Source organism: Nomascus leucogenys, chromosome 11 (assembly GCF_006542625.1).
Source record: "Nomascus leucogenys isolate Asia chromosome 11, Asia_NLE_v1, whole genome shotgun sequence".
Taxonomy (NCBI): Eukaryota; Metazoa; Chordata; class Mammalia; order Primates; family Hylobatidae; genus Nomascus; species Nomascus leucogenys.
Genome location: NC_044391.1, coordinates 8,648,557 through 8,675,148, shown reverse-complemented (window position 1 = coordinate 8,675,148; position 26,592 = coordinate 8,648,557). Strand labels below are relative to the sequence as shown.

The following is a 26,592-nucleotide window of genomic DNA, read 5'->3' as shown; positions in this document are numbered from 1 at the left end:
GTCTCATTTCAAATACGTTTTGTGATCTATAGCACATTCGTTAAATTGTTGCTGACCTTCTCACCCATAGACCACAAAAAAAGTTTCTTTGTCATTTCTTTGAGATTGCTCAAGAACCTATATATCTATGTCATGAGATGGTTTTGTCCAACCTATAATCTATGTATAAGTGGATAGACCAACTTTGGAAAGTTAGTTATAAAGTCTTTGAAAAACAGAGAATATAGTAAAAGAGATCAGACTTATGAGGCACACTTTGCTATTCAATAAGCATTTGTTGAAAAACTGACCAAGGGAAGACACGTGGCAAACAAGGCATTAAACTAGGGGTCCTCTTAGAGTACCTGTTCTACCTTCTCCTTCTTACTGCTTTTGTTCCGTCTGAGTTTCTGCTAAACACTCTCAAAGCAACAGATTACTTAGACATCACCACCCATTCCTCCTAATTAGCAAATTCTGAGACTTAGATGATAGTAAAATCAATCTAAACAAAACAAACAGAATGCTAGTAAGTTGGATAAAGTGCTTTAAAAAATTGTAAACTGTCTGAGTCTGAATACCACGTTTTTGTTAGAATACACGTAAATAGGTGCTTGAACGAGCATCTGCTATACAATTACTAGAAATCAGCTATATTAGAATGGAGATGGTAATATCTGTTCTTTGTTCAGGGGCTCTTCCTTAAGCAGAATCAGATAATGTAGGAGCAAAGAAGCCAAGGGAAAAGAAAGTTTAAAAAAACAATTGATAGAATGTGAGCCACATAGGAAGTCTACAGAACATAAGGCAAACAAAACAAAAACACTACATTCATACATCTTGTAGTGTTTATGTTTTTGCTATTCATATGGATTAAAAATTTATCTTTTTTCCCAAATATATTTGGGATCATTATTATTTTTGTGATAAAGTTAGATTACCTTAAACTTCAAACTTCAAGAAAATGCAAGCCTGATTTTCACAAGGGAATTGCTCTCTCTTTTTTTTTTTTTTTTTTTTTGAGACAGAATCTCATTCTGTGGCCCAAGCTAGAGTGCAGTGGTGCAATCTCGGCTCACTGCACGCTCCGCCTTCCAGGTTCACGCCATTCTCCTGCCTCAGCCTCCCAAGTAGCTGGGACTACAGGCGCCCACCACCACACCCAGCTAATTTTTTTGTATTTTTAGTAGTATTTTTTATATTTTTATTTTCACCATATTAGCCAGGATGGTCTCGATCTCTTGACCTCGTGATCAAAGTGCTGGGATAACAGGTGTGAGCCACCGTGCCCAGCCTGCTTTCTTCCTTTCTAAAGTTATTTCCTTCCTACTATCACAACTCTAAATAATGAACAACTTGTTGTGCTTATAGAAAAATCATCTTCAGGCCAGGTGTGGTGGCTCTCATCTGTAATCCCAGCACTTTGGGAGGCCAATGCAGGCAGATCATCTGACGTCAGGAGTTCGAGACCAGCCTGGCCAATATGGCAAAACCCATCTCTACTAAAAATACAAAAATTAGCCGGGCATGGTGGTGCATGCCTGTAGTCCCAGCTACTCCAGCCTGGGCGATAGAGCAAGACTCTATCTAAAAAAAAGACCTTCAAATAAAAATAACCAAGAAAACAAGACATAAATATGATTTAAAAGTTCCTTATAATTACCTAAATAATGTATTGTACTTTCTATCAGAAAAACATTTCTCCCTTTATTAGAAGGCTATTTATACTTTCTGTTAAAACACTTTAAACTGAAAACACATAGGATAAAATATAATTGTCTCTAACTTCTCTCAGATATAAGCTAGAAAGATTTGCTTGTAAGGAACAAATAATAACAACAATGACAATAATAATAATAGTGATAATTGTATTTAATTCATATATAAAATATAGGTAAAGCCATTAACTAATGCACTTAAAATCCTAGACAAAGTATAATTCAGGCAAATGTTTTAAAAGTATGTAAATCCTACTTTCAAAAAAGTTTAGTTACTTAAAACCACTGTCAAACTAGGATTTTTGGCGGCAAATCTTTGACATTTATATTTTGCTAGTCCTTTCCTACTCTGTGGTCAGTCAAAATCCTTTGTTCTTTGTTAATAAGATATGATCTGATAAGCTTATTTCTGATTTGCCTTGGGGAAGAAAGGGAGGACAGGATTACACGTGAGCACTTCAGAGTGACAAGTCTGTTCCCTGGGCCACTGAAGAAAACAAAGAGGAGTTACATCCAAAGCTGCTCAAACAGTTGTGTGTTGCTTCTATGTAAATATGAGAATTAAACAACTACCAAAAAGCTCCTCGAATTTCTCCAAACAAAAATTAATAACTTTAAAAAGTGACACATTTTTTTTACTCTTTTTCAAGTCTACCTTCAATTTTTAAAACAACTTTGAACATAAGAATGAATGCTCATTAAACTATAAATACATTTTGGCAATATTTATGTACTTTAAATAAACTTGTTAAGTCTAGATCTTAATTTTTAAACCCACATAGGAAACCTAGCAAAGTTTTGTGAATTTCCAGCATCAATACATTTCAAATGTCAAACAAAACAAAAAACAAACTTAACTAGTGAAAAAATTATAAAATGTTTTTAAATTCCTCAAATTTGAGGTTAATCATTTACAGAATGAACTAAGTGAGTCTAGTTAATATATAACATATTTATCATAAATCATGCTTAGAAAATTTAAGTACCTTTATATTTTACAGAAAATTTCCCAATGGTAAATGTGACTTAATTTTTAACTTATTTTATTTGGAATAGATTGTAAAACATTTACATAATCTGAATCTAATCAACTGATACTTGATCCCCGAAAATCTTGCAAATAATCAGTTCATACCAGTTCCCAAGGGGCAATAAATGCTAATTGTAGTAAATCTGCTTCCTGCAGACAGTGCCAATGAAGGGCAATTTCCATAGTCATTAACAAACAGATAAAATAGAAAACAGTCTTTGACTCTACTTTAAACATGTTTCTTTCAACATTAAGCATGTTAATGTACCCAAGTAGTCTAGACTGCAGAGAAATAGCAAAGAGATAATCTCCAATACAAGGAGAACTACAGAGCCAGTTTCCAGAAAAAAAAAATCTGACAATTTCAGAAAATCTTCCTTTCAGAAAGGCTATTTGTGTATCTAAAATTAGCACCAATACTCCAGAAATAGTGAAACAATAAGATGGTTTCAAAATGATGACCACTTTGGTCCAAACTGACAGCAGTAGCTGGCTACACAGAGAAAATCACGTGCTTCAGGGCAATCCACTTGTATAATATCTTGTTGATCCACATCTCAATAGTCAGACATATATTGATCTGTTCCTATTAACTGTTAGTCATTCCTCCAAAGCTGTATTTTATACTAATCATTGCCAAAGACAAGGAATTTGTCCTTTGATTTGTAATTAAGTCTCAGAACCAGCGTTAGATACGGTTATCTCAAAGTCTAGCATCCAGGAGAGAAGGCAAAAGCATTTCTCAAATTGTTTCATTCCCAAAGAGAAATTGTTAAAGCACACAGTTCAGTTTAACATTAGTGAATTGTTTCTTTTGAACTGATCCTGGCCCCACTCATCACTATGAAGATTAAAAGCAACTATCCCCAGGTTTCAACTCAGTCTTGGTATGTGCTTTCTTGGATTTAGTACTGAACTATTACATCCACCACTTTATTTGAAGTCCACAATAGGAAATTAGGTGGGTTCCACATACCTGTCTTCATAAATAAAGGAACTAAGGCTCAAAGAGCTCCAGTTATTTTCTCAGGGCCACATAGAAAGTATCATATAGAAATGATTGACTCAATCTGCTTCCTCCAAGTCTCTAATTTTTTCAAGGATCATTTTAAGTCTTTTTTTTTTTTTTTTAACATTTTAAAACAAGTGAAGGGGACAGGGCACTGGGGAATGGCAAGGGGTCAAGGACACAGCTTTGACCTATATCAGCTGGAGCTGTATATGCTCTATCTGCATGGCCATATATGGAGGTGCTGAAGAGGGAAGAAAGTAGGGATCAGCAGGCTTCTAGTCTTGCACCAGCTACTGCCACACCCCGTGACTTTTACTAGCTTATTCTGAATCACAATTCCTCCTTTCTTTCCTGGGAGGCCGAGGAGGTGCTTTTTCTCAGTTGTGATTTTTAATTGCATTTCTCCCAGTCCCCAAAGTGTAACAGTCCAACTTGAGTGTTGGGGAAAAGAAGGGTGTACCAGAGGGTGGGCAAGCAGGCAGGCAGGCAGGGAAATAACCACTCTGATTTTGCTTTGATATCTGTTTCAAGTCCTGTAATGACAGATCTCATTCCAGTGCAGAATGTTTTGGAAATATAGTTAAAAGGGTTATGTGATTGTTTTTAGGTACATTTTAAGTGTTGACTAATAAAAGGCAAATATCAGAACAAAAGAACAGTTTAATATAACATTTTTAAAATCTTTTGGTATTCTAAGGCATCCGTGACCTGCTAAAATCTAATTATTTCTCCAATACCCTTTGGAATTGTTCAGAAAGATGTGGTATAGTTTCAAACTAGTGTGTTAAGCATCTGGCCAGACTTCACAGAATTACAGATAGTTGAATGTGCACTCTCTATATATTTTATTAACATCCTATAGGCTTATGCTAAGATGTAATGCTGATGTGCCCTGACATGCATCACTACCTGTTGACAGAAAAATCTGGGCTAGACTTGAGAGGGTCTACAAATAGAGTATCTTTTAAAGATGTTTTGGCAATTTTAACAGAAACTCTGGCTTAAGAAAAAAAAAGACAAAGACAAAAAGAGCAGTTTCAAGTTTATAAATGTATAAAATATGCCCAAGTTTCAGCATGCTAAAACCTCTGAAAATGAGCTGATCCTTAGCATCCACTCCTTCCTTCTCAACCTAAGGGTACCCCATTTTCCTTTGGATCATACCCTGTCCTCCATTCTCAGTTGTGTGTCTGAGTAAGGCTGGGCTTATCTGCAGCTCCTGCAGTGGGCCTAAGCTCACAGCATATCTCCCTGCCCATGTAATAGGTTCAGGAATGAACCTGTGATCAAGTTTAAGCAAATGAGAAACAGTGACCCCCAGGGCTCTGTGCAGGGGCTTTTGGAGGACGCTTCTCTCCCTTGAACATTGTGTTATGGGACTGTGATATGTGAAACTGTTATTGCCTAAGAGGAAATCCCAGAGCTGCCAAAGGTCCACTGTATATAGCCTGAGGAGGCTGCCAACAATGAGAAAGGCAGGACAGAGAGCCAGAGAGAAACTGTATTCTTACTGACATATTTTAAGCCACTGTATCAAGCTTTACCTGAAGTTGTACTATACATTTTAACTTCTCGGTTACATGAACCAATGGATTCCAATTGTTGATTTTGCAGGTAAGGCTTAGATCTTCAATGACTTGTAAGCAAAAGTATCTTAACTGATAACAGTCCAAGACATTTAATATATCAAAAGTATGAACTATTTTTTCTTTTCTTTTCTTTTTGAGATGGAGTTTCGCTCGTATTGCCCAAGCTGGAGTGCAATGATACAATCTCAGCTCACTGCAACCTCCACCTCCTGGGTTCAAGTGCTTCTCTTGCCTCAGCCTCCCAAGTAGCTGGGATTACAGGCACGTGCCACCACGCCTGGCTAACTTTTTGTATTTTTACTAGAAACGGGGTTTCACCACGTTAACCAGGCTGGTCTCAAACTCCGGACCTCAGACGATCCTCCCGCCTTGGCCTCCCAAAGTGCTGGGATTACAGGCATGAGCCACGGCGCCCATCCAAACTGTGTTTTCTTTACACAATTTTGAAGATTTTATTCTCATGAAGAATGCTGAGGGAAAGGAAAATCATGAAGAATGTTTCTTAGACTTAAAAGAACCTTAATATCTTCTAAGATTAAATCTCAGAACTTCATAGTTGGAGGTAGTTTGGGGATCATCTAGTCCTACTAGTTTCTTTTACACAGGGAGTCAATAAATATGTATATGATGAATGAATGAATGTGAAGACTGAATGAATGAATGTGTGAATGAGGTAGCTTAACTCTAGACAGACCTGAATTGTATTGTTCCATGAAATGACTGTGTGTTTTAATCAGTTTCAGCTGGTAGTTGGTAACTAAGACACAGATTTGAGGCTTCTGTGTGTATGCTGTTTTTTCATTTTTTTGTCTGGATATACAAGTAAATGGCAGAACCTGGGAAACCCAATTCCAAATCCAATCTCCTTTCATGTCCACTAGGGAACATCCCACATCTTCTCATAAAAACAAACAAAGAACACCACAAAGTCCTTTGAGATGACAAGTTTAGATAGTCCTAGAGTTTTAAAACTGGGATATGTTATTGAAGTTCATTTCCAAGCCAGTTGCTTTCAACCTGAAATGCATTTCCTCATGTACAATGTTAGATTCACAGGCTAGCCAACAAAACAGAACAAAATGCAAAACAGCAAACATCTTTTCAACCCAAAATATCTACTAGAACCCAACTAAGTGTTAAGTTCTGGGAACATGAGGTCATGAGATGTGTAAGTACAAGAGAAAAAAAAATCAATGAAATGCTCTCCTATTCCTCTCTTTTTCACTTCCATTTACTGACTATAAAATTACTTCAAACGGAAATTTGAAAAATTTCAAAAATCTGTTATTGGCCCTGTACTACCTCCCTTTGTGCATTCTTCTCCCATTCTTAGTGTCCTTTTTGTTCCAGGTGCTTGGAACAAATCTTAAATAATGACAGCTATCGTTTTACTGAGCACTTACTATGAGTCAGGCACTGAGCTAATAAACTCAAAGAGATTAAGTAATTTGTCTACAGTCATGTGGCAAAGCCAATATGGAGCCCAGCTGCACTAGTCTCTGAAGCCCATGTTCTTAAACTACCTAGGTCTACTACACTGGTTGTCCTCTACCCTGAGCAGAGTCTTTCCTGATGTGAGAATCCACCTCCACCCTTCCTATTACAGCCAAAAGGGCTTCATGCTAAAGATTGCCAGCATCCCGTCCCCTTCAATCAAAACAGTCATCCCCTTATTGTAGCCAATGTGCCTTAGAAAACAAAAGAGGAGAGCAATCTGAAGTAACTCATGATAACTTCATGTTTCCAGAGACTGTACATACTATTCCAAAGGGGGCACACATTATTATAAGTTCACCTTCAACTAGTAGCATTTCAGGTAGCTGATAAGAGCGGGAAGTGAAAAAATATGTAGGCAGAAAAAGAGTATATATTTTTGGACAGAATAGGAGGCCAGAGATTCTACTAAGAGTTTGCCTCCAAAGTCAGTACCCCAGTATGAATATATTTTCACAATTTCTTTTCTTTTCCTATATTTTAATCCATAGCTTAAAAAGGGAAAAAAAGCAACAATAAATAATTGGCATTTAATAAATCCTTGCTGCCTTTATTTGTCATGTGATGAAACCAAAGCCTAGGGCAACAAATATGAAGTCATATAACAAATGGCAGCCCTGGGAAGGGAACCCTCTGAACTGCTAACTCCCAGGCCAGTACAATTTATTTTTGATACCTATAACCCAATTTGCCAATTGATCTTTCTTTTCTGTTTAAGGCCTGCCTGAATGAAGACGAAACTGATTAAATATGGATATAAACCCACAGGAATTTGACCAGGCAAAAATTTCCTTTTTTAAATAGAACCAACTCCCATCTAGAAATGGCTTCTAGAAATAATTATTTAATAAAATAATTTAATCCATGTGTTTGTTTCATAGTAACAGAAAAATATCCACCTCCCTTTCCTCCCAAAATTCAGCTGCTGCCTATCAGTTTAATTGTACTACCTAGCAGTTCAAAGAAATTGACTTTTCAATGGACATTAGAATCTAAAACTCCTAGATTTAATGGGTCTGTCCTCTGAGGCCCACAAAAGTGCAATCATAGAACAATAGAGTCAATACATTTCTTATCAAGGGTTCACCTACTTTGACATCACCCATTCTTGGAAGGGAACTGAGGTCAAACTGTTATCAAACAAACATATAAATAGATAAACTAAACGAAGCTAATGAAGAGACCACAATCAAATAGTCCTGGGAAAGACTATTAGCTGGCCTTCCTCAGAAATAAACGTGCAGGGAAAAATTGAGAAAGGACAAAGGAGAAAGTCATGCACCTCTAAGAACAGAGCAAATAAAGATATTAGTTTAAGGCAACGGTCCTCCAGGTAAATATAAAAGCTAAGTTCTTACCACCAACATGAACAAGTGAAATACACTTATTTGATGGAAAACTTATGGGCACAAAGCAATTGTTGACCAAATAATAGAAACCAGTCTACAAAAATCATAATTAAAAATAAAAGTATAATTGTGTTAATTAGGCATAGAAATTTATAATCTCCACGTCTTACAATTGTCCAGTGTTTATTCATGTACCTAAATTAAAATAAAATAATTTCAATCCAGGCAAACCACCCTGGAAGATTTTTTTCTTAAGATGTTTATATCTAAACCCATGCTCAGATCAGCAAAAACATTTAGAAAGGAAAATATTCTATTAAATTTTTTTAAAACATTTTATTGGGGGATCGTTAAATATAAATAATCCATTTTAAATAATATAAACACGTAGTAGAAGTACATAAAACATACTTTCATTTTCTAAAACATAGAGAACAGTAACTTCTTCGCCTCCAAAAGAACAGACAATTTACTACCATTTAAAAAATCTTTTGGCATTCCTATTACCCTTCTCATAACTAAATCAATCAGTGACACGTGTATATATATATATATTGGAGACAGAGTTTCATTCTTGTTGCCCAGGCTGGAGTGCAATGGTGCAATCTTGGCTCACTGCAACCTCTGCCTCCCGGGTTCAAGTGATTCTCCTGCTTCAGCCTCCCAAGCAGCTGAGATTACAGGCGCCCAGCTAATTTTTACTACATGTTGGTCAAGCTGGTCTCGAACTCCTGACCTCAGGTGATCCTCCCACCTCAGCCTCCCAAAGTGCCAGAATTACAGACGTGAGCCACCACACCCAGCCCTGATGTATATATTTGAATCTGCTTTTTATTCATATGTTGAATAAATATTCACAGTTGGGATTATTGGCCTACATCTTCCACAATTATAACATTATTTTAGCTAGTGAATAATAAAACTAATTTGATTTTGGTTAACTTATTTTCAATACAGATGGTTTAAAAATAAGACAAAGCCTGTCTTTTTCTATTGTGATCTTAAAAATATCTTTCTAACATGCTTTAAAAAAAAAACACATAAGTATGCTACCACTGCCTTGTAGTAAACTTTAGAAAATGTTGAGATTCCAAAGGGCTGCCTACAAACCAAATGGCAACCTAGCTTTGGCAGGCTGATGCTTCATTTCGGCTGCTCTCGCCCCCTCTAGCGTTTGCAAAGCTCATCTGTCTGATTATACAGTTACCTCACTGAACAAGATCTTGGCTAAGTCCTGCCCATCTATGACATCACCCCCGTCTTCAGCCACTGCGAGGTGAAGCTTTAAACTTCAGACTTGGAGGTGGGCTGTGTGCAGTAAACTGGAATGCTCTCCCTCACTCACTCCTCAGTGTAGGAGTGATCTGAAGCAGGACAAGCTCAGCCTGCAGCTGCCGTGGGCTTTGTGTGGACTGGACGCAGAGCTTGGGAGACGGGGGAGGGCTATTACTCCAATTCACAGTCAATGGAATTACAGCTATAGCGGCAGTGTATATAGGATTGCTTTTTCTCGTCTTCCTGGTAAGTGTTTTCCATGTTTTTTCTTATGATTGTCCCAGAAAGTTTGCTTGGTTTTAGTCTCTAGAAAGAAAGAAACGACTTGATACTATGAAAAATCCAAACAGGAACGCTTGCTCTGTCACCAGAACAAGCAATATATGTGCGTGCAAGCCAGCAATGAAAAATTTCACTATAATGGCTAAATGTAAGAAGTTTCTTAGAAACTTCTTTCATTTATAAAAGATAGTAAGTGGCTATTTTCTGTCTTGAGTAATTGCTATGTGAAAAGAGCCTTATGGAAAACAGCAAGTTGGAAAGTTCAATGTTAAATATTAAAGAATACAAGGAGATTCTTCACAGATAGAAAAGCAACTTGGTGTGTACTGTATGTGTGGTATGATCACCAATTGCTGTTTTTACAACTGTGAAAGAAAATCAATAATCCCTCAGCCCATAAGTACGCAGTACATGAAAAGCATACATCTTGCTCACAGCTAGCCGAGCTACTCCTGGAGACTTATGTGCCTCTGTAAAGGATTAACAGCTACACCTAGATTTTAAAGCTTGCACTGCTATCATGCCTGAGCTGCTTCAAGCATTTCAGGCTTGCAAATCTCAACTAGTAAATTGAACTCAGAGGAGGGAGAGACACTCTTCCAAACCATATTCCCTCTTCAATAGAACGCCAAAATCCATTGCTTAGGCAAGTGAAGTATGTGACTAGCATGGTAAATGGCTAAGTCTACTCAGAAAAACTAACAAAGCTCACCCTGGAAGCTATGCCTGATGTATGCAGTGAGTTTGGGGTAGCAGGAAAGAAAAATAAATGAGTAGAGCCCTCATCAAGTGGGTTTTGCAGAGGATCCATTCTTTGCAACTTATAATAGGAAAATCTTATATTGGAAGAAATGCATTTATACGACAAAGCTTGAAAAAGTAGTTAAATGTATCTTCTCAAAATATTTTGTTCACTGAATTAGGTCTGAAACAAAATGGTTGCATATAGGTAAAGAGTGCAACAGGCCCATCCATGTCTTCTCAACATCTGGGGGGTTCATTTTTATTATTTTATTTAGAATTTAAAAGAAAAAAATTGATTTTTTTCTATTGCTAGTCCAAAATCTCTAATGGTTTTACTAATAAGGCTATTTTAAATATTCTTAATAAATCTATTAATAAATCTGCCTAAAATGCTCATCTATGTTATTTTATTATCTAGAAACAACATAAATAAAGCCACTAGAAAAGTCCTTCAGCTGTAGCAATGCCTTTCATTGATCTCTAACTGCATAAAAATATCCTGACCAGCCTAAACATAAAGAATAAATTTGTCTATATTCAGGGAGAATCACTTATACCTGACCCAAAGTGACAGATGACAAATATTCATCTCTTCCGAAATGAGTAAAGAAAAATTAATCCTTTAAAAGTACCACAATCAATAATATCAACACTACCAACTACTACAAATATTAATGATAATATGCCAGGTTTTTCCATGGGAAAATTAAATCAGAGATATGCCCCTTAGTTTGGACACATATATATACACAGACAAACGTACATCTATTTATTACCCTGAAATAAAAACAGGGTTATAAAAACGCATAGATTTACTAAGAAAACTAAAATTTGATTTTTTGAAGAGCACAGCCAAACCACATCAAGTCCAAGGTTCAGCAAAATATTAGTGAATGAATTCATTACTATTGTGGTTCTGTATAACTGTCTACCAGTTATTAATTGGGTTTTTCATTTCGCTGCACCCCACCCTTTAAAATCAATTATGACTGGGTTCAAAATGCACAATTAAACACTTCCCAAACATAACGTTTATGAAATATATAATTGGATAGCAAATAAAGTTTTTACAAAAAGAAGAAAAACAGTAAGAAAATTTGTCATAACTAAATGTGGCAGCAAAATAGAAGGTATGTTTCTTTTGCTTTCAAGTGTTAATTAAGGAGCCTACAATTCTATCAAAACTTTTTCAGAGCTAAATGAAGCAGTGTGAAATAAATTTGGTTGAAATCTTGTGGCTGTCAGACTTTGTTAGCAAGCTATTAATTATCTTTACCCCAGCTTCTTCTCTAGACTATATTGCCCAATCAAATAGAAACTCCAATTATGCTCAGCATCTCCTGCCTAGGGACACAAGACCCTAATGAACACTCAGTCTCTCTAGACAAAAAAATACAATAATCAGCTTTAAACATGCAAGTGCACTGCAGAGAGATTTTTCTGTGCTTTTCTTGGCCACACACCCTAAGGCTTCCTCCTTTTTCTGGATTATTTTGAACAGTTTTAAGCCCTACAAAAATCAGTGCAGGGAATTTGCCTTGTCTTAATAATATATTAATGTTTCTTCTCTCTTGCTTTTCACTTTTGATATGCCAATGTTCATATCAACATTAAATCTGGTCAATGAAAAACATATTTGGTTTATAGTTGCCATTTCAGTCATTTCTTAACTTTTATGCCTCTTTTTAAGGTGGGTGGGCTATATAACAAAGAATGTGATTAATTAATGGCAAAATCCAGAGCTAACTTAAAAATTCTGAATAGATCTTCTTACATATTCTTTTATTCAAACCCATTTATTTTAAAAAAAAGCATTAGAAATAACTGTTTAAATCAAATGAAGACTACCATAAATAAAGTCAACAATGGAAATAAGATTCAGTAAATTTTTCAAAGGCCATAATTTCTCCCCTCCATCTTTCCTCCTTCCCCCTTCCCTCCCACCCCCCACCTTTTGCCCCAGAGGCCTTCACTGTTCTTCTCAACGGGAGGCTTTGTTGTAATTAAACCAGAGAAAAACTGGCCAGCAGCAGCCAACATCTGACTTGCGGCTTCTGAAAGCAGTGTTCTAGTAGAGTGTACCACCCCCCAGTGGGCAAAAACTCTACAGTAAAAATCTCTCAGCAATATTAATCCTCAAAACTGCATTTTCTCTTCAGAGCATAAAAAGGGATGTTTCTCAGCTCCTAACATTCCACCATTTCAAAAATTTACTGAAAGTCAACAAATAAATTTCCAACAAAGAGTTGGTCTTCTGAAACAGTATTCTTCCTCTTAAGAAAATAGGTATACACATTTCAGAAAGTATTTTCTAGTTTCAAAATACAGATCGACATAACGAAATTTGGTTAAACATCACACTAAAAGACAGTTTTCAAAGCTATGTTTATGTTGTGTAAGAAAGAACTTTGAGTTATCTATTTACGAAAACCCCAGAGAAAACAGATTTTAAGTAGAAAGCAATAGAATATAATTTAAGCAAAAGCTAAAATTTCATTTGTTTTGCATACGCATAATCTCTTTCCTACCCTAAAATCAAGTGTCAGGGATGTATAAAAAGCTTTCTGCAGGTATTATTCTGTTTAAATCAAAGGAGGGAGAAATTGCTCTCACTTGATGAGACAATGACAGCTTTTGTTCTTTATTCTTTCACTTTACATGTGCACAAGTTACCGAGGCAACTTTGAAGAGAAAACCCACAGACCACATTTGGTTAAAAACCATTTTTAAAGTGTGCCACTGGACTGTGGATTGATCAGTTTATGTGTTGTTGATTTTCTTCCTCTTCATCTGGTTTAAGTAATACCCTGCTTGGACATGAAAAACAATGTATTTTATGATTTCAGGCGGTCTCACCGACCAGTATAGTGCTTGCCACACAGTAGACTAAAGTAAATCTATTTGCTGAACTACTGTATGGAAACTTAAATGTTGGAAATTTAAAGCACATCAACCAAGTTGTATCCACACAGTTAAAAAGGAATTTAAAGTCTGCAATGGTAAAATGTGGCTTAACACAAGTAGGCGTACTTTTAATTGCATTTGCTCAAAAGTCAGCACAAATTTAAAGCATGCCCCCACCCCAAACTCTATACCACTTACCTTCACCACTCTCTAAATTAATATCTTACTCGTTCTTACAACTCTTGTTCTCTAATTCATTTACTTTGGGTTTAATATTATAAAAGGAAGCAGCATTCACTATGCTGAAGGATAATATCCCAGTTTGCCTTTTTGTTTTAAGGATGCTTGATTTAACTTTACAAGTCAAAATAAATGAAGCAGAATTCGATTCATTTGTCACAAACATACCGGGGAAAATAACCAGTAACAGAAAAAGAAAAAGTAAAAATACTTAGCATTGGAAATTTTATCCCCTATTTTCCATAAATGAAACAAGGACTTTGTTCAGGCTAGAAAATAGTCTGGATAAAACCAAGTATGAAAAGGCACACTTGCTTTTCTGCCTCTCAGCAAACCCTTCAGACTTCATGACTCTCAAGAGGAGAGTGAGAGGTCCTTCTGCTTGCCTGGCATTAAACAAAAGAATTGGAACTTTCCTGAAATCTGATGATCATGGAAAATTTAACTACCAGACAGGCTGCTTAGAAAGCATTTTGCTGTCACTATCAACTAACCTGATGTACTCCAGTTTTTCAGTTTAATCATATATGTAGTTTATTTGAAATACCGTTTGTTGTTGCAAAGACTTAGCATTCACAGGTTGAGCTTTTTTGGCAGCAATTTAAGCCTTCATAAATAAATTACCTTCCTAATACTCTAAATTATGATTGTATAAATTCCAGTTTACCTAGAAATATTCACAAAGTTGGATACATTTGTTTAGGCATGTGTTTTCTTTAGTCTCAAGGTTTTACTTAAAACAATGCAACTAACTTGGATTAAAAGTTCTACATGCCATTAGATTTTAGATTGAATATTTTTAAAAGTCTCCAGCATGAAGAAATCATTCTGTGAGAGAAATCATTAAAAATAAACTAAAATCTCAAAACCTTATACTTGAATTAATATTTTTCAATAATGAGTAACGATCAAACAGGTCAAATCAAAATCAATTTAAATCTAAGGCATTAAATAAGAAGTTAGCACTACTATTATATAGCTTCATCTTAATCTAAGTAATATTCTCAAAACATAAGAAATACCTTTTCATAACACTCCCACCTCCAAAATATTGTAGTAGCAGGGAAGAAATCATATAAACATGTAGATTGCCGCAAGTTCTTGATTTTATTTAAATACCAGTTTTCTATTCAGATACAACTTCTTATATTAGTTTTCCTAAAATAGTATCCTTATCTATTTACATGTTTTATTGGGTGTATCATGGAAATAAATTGGAAGCTTTTCAGATTTGATGATTACCTTATAAATGCAAAAAAAAATCCTAATTTTTATTTGTAAAAATAAACTGAATATGAATATAAGGATCACTATTAAAAATTGGATTCATCAGTGAGGTGATTATGTTTTTCTTCTTTTTACTACAGTTTTAAGTGTTTTATAGTTAAATAATGATTCCATTAAAAAAGTTTTTTAAACATTCCATTAAGTTACCAGGGCTTCATTTATGTTTCCCCCCCAAGTTACCCCATTAACAGTATTTTTCTAAAAGATTGATTCATTTTGTTCAGAAGTAATGGCCTCTTTCAAGCCTAGGCAGACAGAAAGGCTCTGAAGTCAGTGTTGTGGAAACCTGGCCACAGTGTCCATGCCAGTGGGGATCATTTTTCTTTTCATCATCGACATTTGACTACAGTATTTCTAGGTGCGCAAATATGTAGATCCAGCTCAGAAAGGGGAAAGTCTAAGCATAGGAGAGGATCGTTCATTTTTGATGAAGAGATCCTTGCAGCCTTTAATATGCCAAAACCAAAACCCAAAAATCTGTTTAGCACTATAGTTTCAAACATAAATGGGAAAGAGAAGATATAAAACGTAGTCAAACATGAACTGTTTTGAGCCTAAGGGAGTAGGAGCATATGAGAGTAGCTCTGAACGTAATCTTCATTTCTGAAAGAGTATCCTTCTCTCCTAAGAAACCTGTTTTATGTTTTTGCCTTTTATTTTAATACAATGTGGGGAGAAGAGAATGACATTTTCCAAGAACTTAATGAGATTTAAGGCTTTCTGTTAATCCCACATTATTACCACTATTGTATGAATGGCAAATGTGAGTTTGCATATCAAACAGAATAGAGGAAGCAGCTTCACAAATGTAAAACAGGTAAAATAAACAAATTAATCTTCCGTCTTTTCACACCAATTTATAACTCTTTCATTCTCTGGGTTAAAAATGTGAAAATCAATACATATTGTTAGAGCCTTATTTGGTGAAATATATATATAATTCAGGTACAAGATAAAAGACATTTATTTTATGTCTAGTTAGCATTATGATCATCACCTTGGACACACTGTGGTCTGACCTGACTCAGGGAACAATCAGTTTTTAAATCCCAATCAGCAGATTCATCATCTCAAGTATATATTGCCTCACCATCATCCCTGGAATATCAGAAATGCTTGACTCTCGGCAACATTTTAAGAGGTTCTCACTTGTTATTTTTATAATGGTTTTTAATTAGTTTCTAATGCAATTTAACATAAGCAATTGTTTTCTAAACTTAACCACATTATTTTATATGTTGAATAATTTTGAAGTTTAAAAAACTTTTACAGAAGATACTTTAAAAAGTAACTTTGTAATTATAATTTCAACAGCTTGGTTTTCCATTTTCACACACTGAGAAAGCAACAGTTTTCAAGAAAAGATACTATTGGAGTTTGACAATAATGAGCAAAGCCCTAAAGGCATCACAGTAAAACCTCACATTAAACAATAAATCATTTAAACTTTCCTCTGTGGGCACTTTGCAATGTTCACTAGAGACTGTTTGATCCATCTGCTAACTGCTATTTTTGTTTCAAGTTGCCTAAATAATAAATTATATGTATCTGTAATTTTTTTCACTTTTCTTCTGTTAATATAGCCTATGACCATGTTGGTATGTAGTTAGCAAACTAAAAGAAACTGAATTTTTGCAGAGAACCAGAAACACAAATTGTGGCCTTATTTAACATACTCGTTCAGCAGAGTATTTGAATTATGGAACAGATGCTATCCTTGTTGGATGTTAGGTAGCAACTGTGGGAGAAGCAAATTGCTACTACTTTAGTCCTTACTTTCAGGGTCACATATTTACAGGATACTCAAATGTTCCCTACATATATACAAAGTATCAGAGTGGATGACCCTGCATAACCAATTCAAATATTACTCACCTCCTCTAAACTCTTAAAAATCTTCATGCATATTGATAATGGGCAAAGCAGTCAACATTAAATTCAATGATCTCTTTAGTCAAGCCAAAAGTCTTATTTTGGAAATGAAAAATACACTTATTAAAAACTGGCAATATTCATGTATGAACCTAGAAAGAAATGCCCCATCTGGTTTTGATGTGCTTTCCTAATGGTCACTACAAGGAGACTGAAATAATAGTGTCCCTTCTGTTTCAAATACAAATTTTTTTTTCATACTCGGTATGCTAAAAGAAAATTAGAACACTATTCTCCAGAAAAACTAAATACGACTTGAACTTCTATGTCACCTTTTGGGCAAGAATACCTGAGTGCTTAGAGTTTCAAGATCACTAAGTACTCCTCAGATACACCCCTAAAGAGAAAGGAGATGATGTCTACATTCTGCAGTTGGGAAAATTGAGACCTGCAGGAAGAATCAAACAGAACACTAAGCAAATCAAAAGAAAAGCTTTTAAAATAGTCTTTTCAACTCTAAATTGTGAATTGTGTGACTTTGTTAAATCATGTTCAGAAATGCCTAAAAAGTTACCTTGGCATTTCTGTCAAAAATATTTGTTAATGTATTTGCTCACCTCTTTGACATGTACTTGTTCTCTTCTTTTTAAACATTTTATCATTTTATGCATATGATTTAAAAGTAAATTTTTAAAGACTGGCTTGAATTTGAAAGCCATGGTGTTTAATTCAAAGTGACACAATCAGATAACAGAAATTATCTGTTTGATGACAATCTCAACTTTGGCTCCTACTTTATTTGTATAAGAAAATGACAAGTCTAAAAACAAAGAGGTCAACCTATCCCTTTTGACTAACCACTACGATGAAAGATGTGTTATTTTAAGACATTGAAATTAAATGTCTAGGAAATTTCTCTAGTATGTTAAAGTTCATTATTAATAGTTCATTAAAACCTTTTACTTTCACAGGAGATGCTCAGTCCCAGTATATTTTAAAGAAGAGAAATATAAAGGAAATTTAGTATGCCTCCTTTTCTTTCAATGAAGAATTTAGTTTCCTTTACTTCCTAAAAGAGAATACCTGTTCTTGTGTAATGTGACTGCACCAGACATTCCGAAAAATCAGCAAGAAGCAAAAGCTGGAAATAGCTATTTCACAGCAGGTAATCATACCTCAGGATGTAGCTACTGTACAAAGTTTATACTTGGATAATCCTGGATGGGAATAAAGGTAGGGGGTAACTGCCTGAAAAACCTATTACTATACAGGCCTTAGCATCATGAATGACTTTCTTCATGAGGATCTGAAGTTACTATCTCTGACCACATTGCACAGAAGAGCCAATAAGAATTTCAAAGAGGGCAATTTCCACTAAGGGAATTAAGCTACACAAAAGGAACCTTCACACAGAAACTCTATCAGAAAGAAAAAAAAAATACATAGGAAGCCATGTGTCCTACATAGTAACAGGAAGCAGAATTGTTTCTGCCCCCACTTTAATGAGCTTGCCCACCATGCTGAACTGCAGCTGGAATGTTCATTGACAACAGCAAGCCTGATCTGGAGGTGTGTGCGACATAGGATTACTTGAATAAACGGTGAAGAACATTTCCAAGGACTTAACAAAAGTTTATAAGTCCCAGTCCCTCACCAGGAAAATAATATATGTGCATTGGATATTCACCCCCGCAAAATTTACTCACATCGTTCAATAAGGTAGGAAAAACAAAGTATTTTATTTTCATGCCTAAAATTACAAAGGCTAATTAATACTTAAAAGGACAGAAGAGATTATATTACACAATACATCAGTATAAATCTATACTTTGCCAGCCATAGAAAAAGTTGATTTATGTTCTAAGGTTAGAATTTAAAGAAATATAAATGCACTGTGAAAACACGTTATGAGATAGAAAATAATGAAAAATGTGGACAAAGTCATTAAAACCTGCAGTATAACAAAATGCAAACAGAAGAAAGACAGAGTTTAATATGAAGTGAAATTTTCCACTTAGGTTAGCTGGATGTATTAGCTTTGTAATTCTTTCCCAAAAATAAATGAAGGAATCATTCTTATTTTCTTATAGAAATCCATCCGTTTAAAATAATGCTTAAAATGAATAACCAAAGAAAACGAAATGACATTAATAATCAAAACAAACTATGGGTTTAATTGAGATTGAGGATCTCAAGATGTGTGTAACTATTCCTAAGTATGAAGAGAATAGGTATTTTTATGACATTTTTCTACACCTGTATAGTTTTTGCCTAATAAAAAGTAAATATAAAAATGTGTGGTTTTTTGATAACAGTAAAATGATTACCTTTAAATATAACAAATAATATTCCAAGGTGTTACTTATTATGAATATTAAGTAAGAAATGGATATTCAATCAGCTTGATCAGTGACTGTCTAAAGGTTGATATAAAGTATAATTAAAAGGCTTTAGATTATTCAATAAAACTTCAGTTATATTTAACATTTCAAAATCAAATGGATTTAGGACAGATACTTTTTAATTTATAAAGAAATTAAGAAACCATTAAGGTAAAGAGATTATATGACAGTGTCTATTGTTAGCTAGCAATAAACCCTATTATGCCCCCTCCCAAAACAAATTAAAATATTAAAAGTGATTATGGATATTTTAGTTTCCACATTCGTTTTAAATATTATATTCAGTATGCTGGCCTTATTGTTTTCTGTCTTTTTTTACTCACTTCATTTTAGGGTTCTGAAGTAACGGAAGCTACCTTGTATAAAGACCTCAACACTGCTGACCATGATCAGCCCAGCTTGGAGCATCTTCCTCATTTGGACTAAAATTGGGCTGTTCCTTCAATTAGCACCTCTATCAGTTATGGCTAAATCCTGTCCATCTGTGTGTCGCTGCGATGCGGGTTTCATTTACTGTAATGATCGCTTTCTGACATCCATTCCAACAGGAATACCAGAGGATGCTACAACTCTCTACCTTCAAAACAACCAAATAAATAATGCCGGGATTCCTTCAGATTTGAAAAACTTGCTGAAGGTAGAAAGAATATACCTATACCACAACAGTTTAGATGAATTTCCTACCAACCTCCCCAAGTATGTAAAGGAGTTACATTTGCAAGAAAATAACATAAGGACTATCACTTACGATTCACTTTCAAAAATTCCCTATCTGGAAGAATTACATTTAGATGACAACTCTGTCTCTGCAGTTAGCATTGAAGAGGGAGCATTCCGAGACAGCAATTATCTCCGACTGCTTTTCCTGTCCCGTAACCACCTTAGCACAATTCCCTGGGGTTTGCCGAGGACTATAGAAGAACTACGCTTGGATGATAATCGCATATCCACTATTTCATCACCATCTCTTCAAGGTCTCACTAGTCTAAAACGCCTGGTTCTAGACGGAAACCTGTTGAACAATCACGGTTTAGGTGACAAAGTTTTCTTCAACTTAGTTAATTTAACAGAGCTGTCCCTGGTGCGGAATTCCCTGACTGCTGCACCAGTAAACCTTCCAGGCACAAACCTGAGGAAGCTTTATCTTCAAGATAACCACATCAATCGGGTGCCCCCAAATGCTTTTTCTTATCTAAGGCAGCTCTATCGACTGGATATGTCCAATAATAACCTAAGTAATTTACCTCAGGGTATCTTTGATGATTTGGACAATATAACACAACTGATTCTTCGCAACAATCCCTGGTACTGTGGGTGCAAGATGAAATGGGTACGTGACTGGTTACAATCACTACCTGTGAAGGTCAACGTGCGTGGGCTCATGTGCCAAGCCCCAGAAAAGGTTCGTGGGATGGCTATTAAGGATCTCAATGCAGAACTGTTTGATTGTAAGGACAGTGGGATTGTAAGCACCATTCAGATAACCACTGCAATACCCAACACAGTGTTTCCTGCCCAAGGACAGTGGCCAGCTCCAGTGACCAAACAGCCAGATATTAAGAACCCCAAGCTCACTAAGGATCACCAAACCACAGGGAGTCCCTCAAGAAAAACAATTACAATTACTGTGAAGTCTGTCACCTCTGATACAATTCATATCTCTTGGAAGCTTGCTCTACCTATGACTGCTTTGAGACTCAGCTGGCTTAAACTGGGCCATAGCCCGGCATTTGGATCTATAACAGAAACAATTGTAACAGGGGAACGCAGTGAGTACTTGGTCACAGCCCTGGAGCCTGATTCACCCTATAAAGTATGCATGGTTCCCATGGAAACCAGCAACCTCTACCTATTTGATGAAACTCCTGTTTGTATTGAGACTGAAACTGCACCCCTTCGAATGTACAACCCTACAACCACCCTCAATCGAGAGCAAGAGAAAGAACCTTACAAAAACCCCAATTTACCTTTGGCTGCCATCATTGGTGGGGCTGTGGCCCTGGTTACCATTGCCCTTCTCGCTTTAGTGTGTTGGTATGTTCATAGGAATGGATCGCTCTTCTCAAGGAACTGTGCATATAGCAAAGGGAGGAGGAGAAAGGATGACTATGCAGAAGCTGGCACTAAGAAGGACAACTCTATCCTGGAAATCAGGGAAACTTCTTTTCAGATGTTACCAATAAGCAATGAACCCATCTCGAAGGAGGAGTTTGTAATACACACCATATTTCCTCCTAATGGAATGAATCTGTACAAAAACAATCACAGTGAAAGCAGTAGTAACCGAAGCTACAGAGACAGTGGTATTCCAGACTCAGATCACTCACACTCATGATGCTGAAGGACTTGCAGCAGACTTGTGTTTTGGGTTTTTTTAAACCTAAGGGAGGTGATGGTAGGAACCCTGTTCTACTGCAAAACACTGGAAAAAGAGACTGAAAAAAAGCAATGTACTGTACATTTGCCATATAATTTATATTTAAGAACTTTTTATTAAAAGTTTCAAATTTCAGGTTACTGCTGCGATTGATGTAGTGGAGATGCCTGAACACAATTCTATATTTTAGTATTTTTTAGTAATTTGTACTGTATTCTCCTTGCAAATATTGGAGTTCTAAACCATTTACTTTGTGTTCTACTGAGTAAGATGACTTGTTGACTGTGAAAGTGAATTTTCTTGCTGTGTTGAACAATCAGGACTGCATTCACATGAGATCCTTGTAGTATAAGCACAGGCCATTTTTCACTTTGGTATTAATAAAATGTAAAAACAAAACTGGCTGAATGGCTGAATGAGATAAAATTTAATTTTAAAAAATGGTTATGAAATAATGTTCCAATTATTAAATTTGTATTATCCCAGTCATATTCAATAAATCAAAATGTGTGAAGTAATGGGCAATATCAAACTTCCTGCATATCTCCATTTTTGCTCTAGGCAAATTAATTATCCTTAAAAAAGTTAAGCATATCTTCTGAACTGAATACATCAGCTGGCATAAAAGGAGCGTGAAGTCTGTTAAAGCCATTGTCAGCAAAGCTTTGAAAATAAAGGACTTCACAAAAATAGTAATGTAAATGTGCTTCCAAGTTGGGGAGGAAATGTGTACTTAGGAAAACATGAAAACTTAGACTTGTCTGTAATGAACACAAATACCAAAACTGTATTTTGGTTTTGCCTATACCATCCTGATTTTTGAAAAGTGAATTATAAATACAAAATTGTTAGTGTTTATGATGTTTTTATTATAAAGGATGTCAGAGAAACTTTATGCATCTTAAAAATGTAATTATAAGCGATTCCCCTCAACAATCCAGAGAAAGTAGTTCTTTAAATAAGAGATAATTTAAAGAAAAATAAATACTAGACATCAAATTTAGATCTGGTTTATGTCAAAGGTTTAACACTGTACATAAATGTTCGATTTACTTTTACAAAGATCAAGATTACTGCCCATTACTGTCACAATTTTCCAGATATTACATAATGAACTTGTAATGTAACATTTCCTTCTAGCTTCCTACTGAATTGTGAGCTATTACTTGTTGAAAAACCATATCACTTTTCTTTTGCCATGATTTTTTTTTTTTTTCAACAAAAAACCAAAGTGCATTGTACGCCCTTTGGCCAGTCTTGTATGTGCCTTGATCCAACGCTACATGTATTCAGCTTTTAAAACTCGACAAATTTTTCATACTCCTTAAATATGAAAAATTATGGTCTTATTGCTGAATAAAACTTTTAAAAAGTACAGAATAATTGTGCTTGCTTTTTCAGGATTGTGTTACTATCACTAAGTAGCAAATTGCCCAGCACATTAGTCCTAAACGTCCCATGTATTTTTCTAGGCATAAAAATAAAAGTTGGCTAAAAATTTTAAAAAATCAACATCTTGAGGTTGTGTATCATTTTACTTCAAAGAGTTCAGTGTTTCATGTATAAATGTATTTCCTCTTACTTATTCACTGTATAGATGGAAAATTTAAGAAATGGTTTCAAAGCCTTTCTCTTAGGCGCACTGCTGCCACTGTCCTGATACTTTTTAAGGTGGTCTTTGAAAAACTGTTTTTTTAAAATAGCCTTTTAGTAGAGTGAGTTGGCATTTGTGATACTGTGAAATATACACTTTCTCTTTGTCCCTGTTTCTGGCATACAACTCCTAAAATCCTTGCAATCTTCAAAGTGATATATTTTCATATGCTAATGAGTTCACTGATAGCTGGCAGGTCCTAGGTAGCTTCAAGATAAAGTCTGGTCATTGAAAAGACCAAGACATGATTATAGGGTTGGAGATTTACAACCTCAAACCCTAACCTCCAGAGAGGGGGAAGGGGATGAAGATTAAGTTGATCACCAGTGACCAATGGTTTAATCAAGCATGCCTATGTAATCACGCCTTCATAAAAAAACAAAAGGCCAAGATTTGGAGAGCTTCCAGATTGCTGAACATGTGGCGGTTCCTACAGGATGGCATGCCTGGAGAGGGCATGGAAGCTCTGTGCCCACCTAGACCTCACCTTATGTTTCCTGCCATCTGGATCCTTTGTAACATCCTTTATAATACATCAGTAAATCTGTTTCCTTGCATTTTGTGAGCTGTTGTAGCAAATTAATAGAACACAAAAAGGGGATCCTGGGAAACCAAACTTTAAGCTGACTAGTCTTGCAACTGGTGTCTGAAGAGGGGGCAGTCTTGCGGGAATAAGCCCTCAACCGGCGGGATATGACACAATTTCCAAGTAGACAGTGTCACGATTAAACTGAATTGGAGGACACCCAGCTGGTATCTGCTGAAGAACTGATTGCTTGCTTGGTGTATGGGGCAAAACTTGGTAAGGCAAGTCTTCTACGTTGATTATTGTTGAATGAGAGAATTAAACACACACACACACACAAACTTTGAGTTTGTGTTTTCCACACAGAGTATCAGAAGACTTGAAATCTCAGATCTACCACTTAGGTATGCAATTAAAAACAAACCACTTACCCTTCCTAGCTATGTTTCCACATCTGTAAAAGGGTGTTATTAGTACCCTCATTTTTGTGAGGATTAAATGACATGATGTGCATGGAAACTGTACAATCTTCTACAAAATATAAGTTACTACTATTATTATGGTCAACAAATGTTTGCCATCTGTTCCCAAGTTTTACTAGATACTGCTCCTTTTACTCCTCTACTGACAAGGACATATCTCCAAGTGACTATGAAATCTTATTAATTATTTGTTTGCTGTCTTCAAAATGTTTCCCAACACTCTGTCTTTTGGCTTCCCATTATGGCTGTTTTTGAGGGACAACTTAAAGATGAATGTGATTAACATTAAACATAGGGAATGTTTCTGAAGGAAGTTTGACTTTTCTTCTAGAGGTTTTGAGTAGTTTAAGCTATAGCTCTGCTAGAAGTCAGGGAAAGGACTGGATGTCTCCATAAAGTCTCTATAAACCTGTAGTTTATAAAAAGCAAAAAAAAAAAAAAAAGAGAGAGAGATTATACTGATATTTTCCAATCAGTATACCTTTCATGAGCATAGAAAAGTTTGTGTATGTTCTAAAATATACCTTTTGATTATGTTGCCTGGAATAAATCAGAAACATGTTTTATACTAGCAAATACACAGAGCACCAAGAGGATACAAGTTTTTTCTTTACCTACACCTGCTATAAAATCCAGTTGCTTTGCAAAATACAAAATATATATATATATATATATATATATATATATATGTATTTCAATAGAATATCAAGATACAAGTCTCCACCTTAAAGGGCACTCAATAATTATACACACATTTCCATGCATCCCAAACTAAATGATTATTAATAAGACTAAATTCCAAATCAGGTACTAAACAATTTATAGAGAAAATAATCCAATTCTGAATATATAGCATATAGATTTAAAAAAAAAACTGGGAAAGCTACAAAAAACTAGAGGAAAAAAATTACTCCCTTGCTAAATGTTTGACAAAAAACAAAAATTGTTTTTAGATGCAGCCATTTGTAACTGCGTTTAATCACTGTACTTATTCTTGCTCCCTATTAAAAATGACACTGTGCTCTATCTTACAGCAAGGCCGATTTATTAAAAGTATTATTCCCCTATTCCAAACAAACTAGTGAAAAGAACTTGGCTTTAGTAACTACAGTTTCTGATTAATGCATATTTTATAGCTACATGCCAATATGACAATTTTCATGAGGAATCCAAAGAGAGCTACATGCCCTAAAGCACCTGAAGCATGGGTATTAACGGAATCAATCCACCAATGAATGTACTATTAGTTCATTGCTGCTGAAAATGGTAGCAGCATTTAAAATTCTAATTCCTTTTTCCTTCTTAGCATGATTAGCAAATCTTAATTTAGCACAGTCTTAGAATTACAAACACCGTACTTTTTGTTTTGGGACTTTTTGTTAAATTAGCAAAAAATAACTCATGCTTATCAATCACTTTTCAAGAACTTCAAAGTTCTCTACAAATATTCTTAACTAGTCAAGACTTTTACTGACTGGCTTTTTTTTTTTTTTTTTTTTTGAGATGGAGTATCGCTCTGTTATCCAGGCTGGAGTGCAGGGCGCAATCTCGGCTCACTGCAATCTCTGCCTCCCAGATTCAAGTGATTCTCCTGCCTCAGCCTCCCGAGTAGTGGGATTACAGACGTGCGTCACCATGCCCAGCTAATTTTTGTATTTTTAGTAGAGATGGGGTTTCACCATGTTGGCCAGGCCGCTGTTGAACTTCCAACCTCAAGTGATCCACCCGCCTCAGACTCCCAAAGTGCTGGGATTACAAGCGTGAGCCATCACACCCAGCTGGCTTCTTTTTTATAAGTAGCAGATGGCTTGCCTTCAAGAAGTGTGCTGTCTACCGATTATTAGGCATAAACAGCAGTGACAGTTCACTGCTCTGCAGTAAAGAGGAAGAAACAACTACAACTATTTGAATAGCTCAAGGAAGACCTCATGAAGGAGATAGGACAGGTGTTGAGGGGTAAGAAGGAGTTTAAAGAAAAGCAGATACTGGTTATGAAGAAAAAATAGTGACCAAAATTATCAAGAAATAAAAATGGGCAATGTTTCTCAACCCCAGCCTTGGTCAGAATCACTTGAGGGAGGTTTTTATTAAGAGGTTTTACTGGGGCCTGATTAGGCCCCAATAAAGACTTACTAAATTAAAAGCTCCCAGATGAAGGCTAGGCATGTACATTTCAAAAAACTTCCAAAGGTGATTCTGATGTGGTCAGGGACCACTGATTTAGGAGGTGTTTGGATAAAGGCCAATAGTCCAACTGAAATACAGGGTCCATGAAGGAGGTACGACTGGAAAGGTTTTTTCTATTAGGCTTTGTAGTGTGTTGAATTCCAAGCTGAGAAGTCTGCATTGATACTCTTTGGCAATGACTCTTAAGCA

At 35.6% G+C, this 26,592-nt stretch overlaps 1 protein-coding gene across 4 annotated transcripts; it reads left to right on the top strand.

Annotated features, from left to right (window-relative positions):
• Positions 1-9,252: 9,252 nt before the first annotated feature.
• FLRT3 (fibronectin leucine rich transmembrane protein 3) lies at positions 9,253-23,066 on the top strand. 4 transcript variants are annotated; one of them, XM_003252098.3, is made up of 3 exons: positions 9,253-9,692; positions 17,747-17,940; positions 19,511-23,066. In XM_003252098.3, the coding sequence occupies exon 3, from the start codon at positions 19,563-19,565 to the stop codon at positions 21,510-21,512; it is 1,950 nt and encodes a 649-aa protein (XP_003252146.1). In that variant the 5' UTR covers positions 9,253-9,692; positions 17,747-17,940; positions 19,511-19,562; the 3' UTR covers positions 21,513-23,066. The 4 variants fall into 4 exon arrangements, with proteins under 4 accessions (XP_003252146.1, XP_030677859.1, XP_003252145.1 ...); XM_030821999.1 differs by having other exon boundaries at positions 17,747-18,494; XM_003252097.3 differs by lacking the exon at positions 17,747-17,940.
• Positions 23,067-26,592: the final 3,526 nt, after the last annotated feature.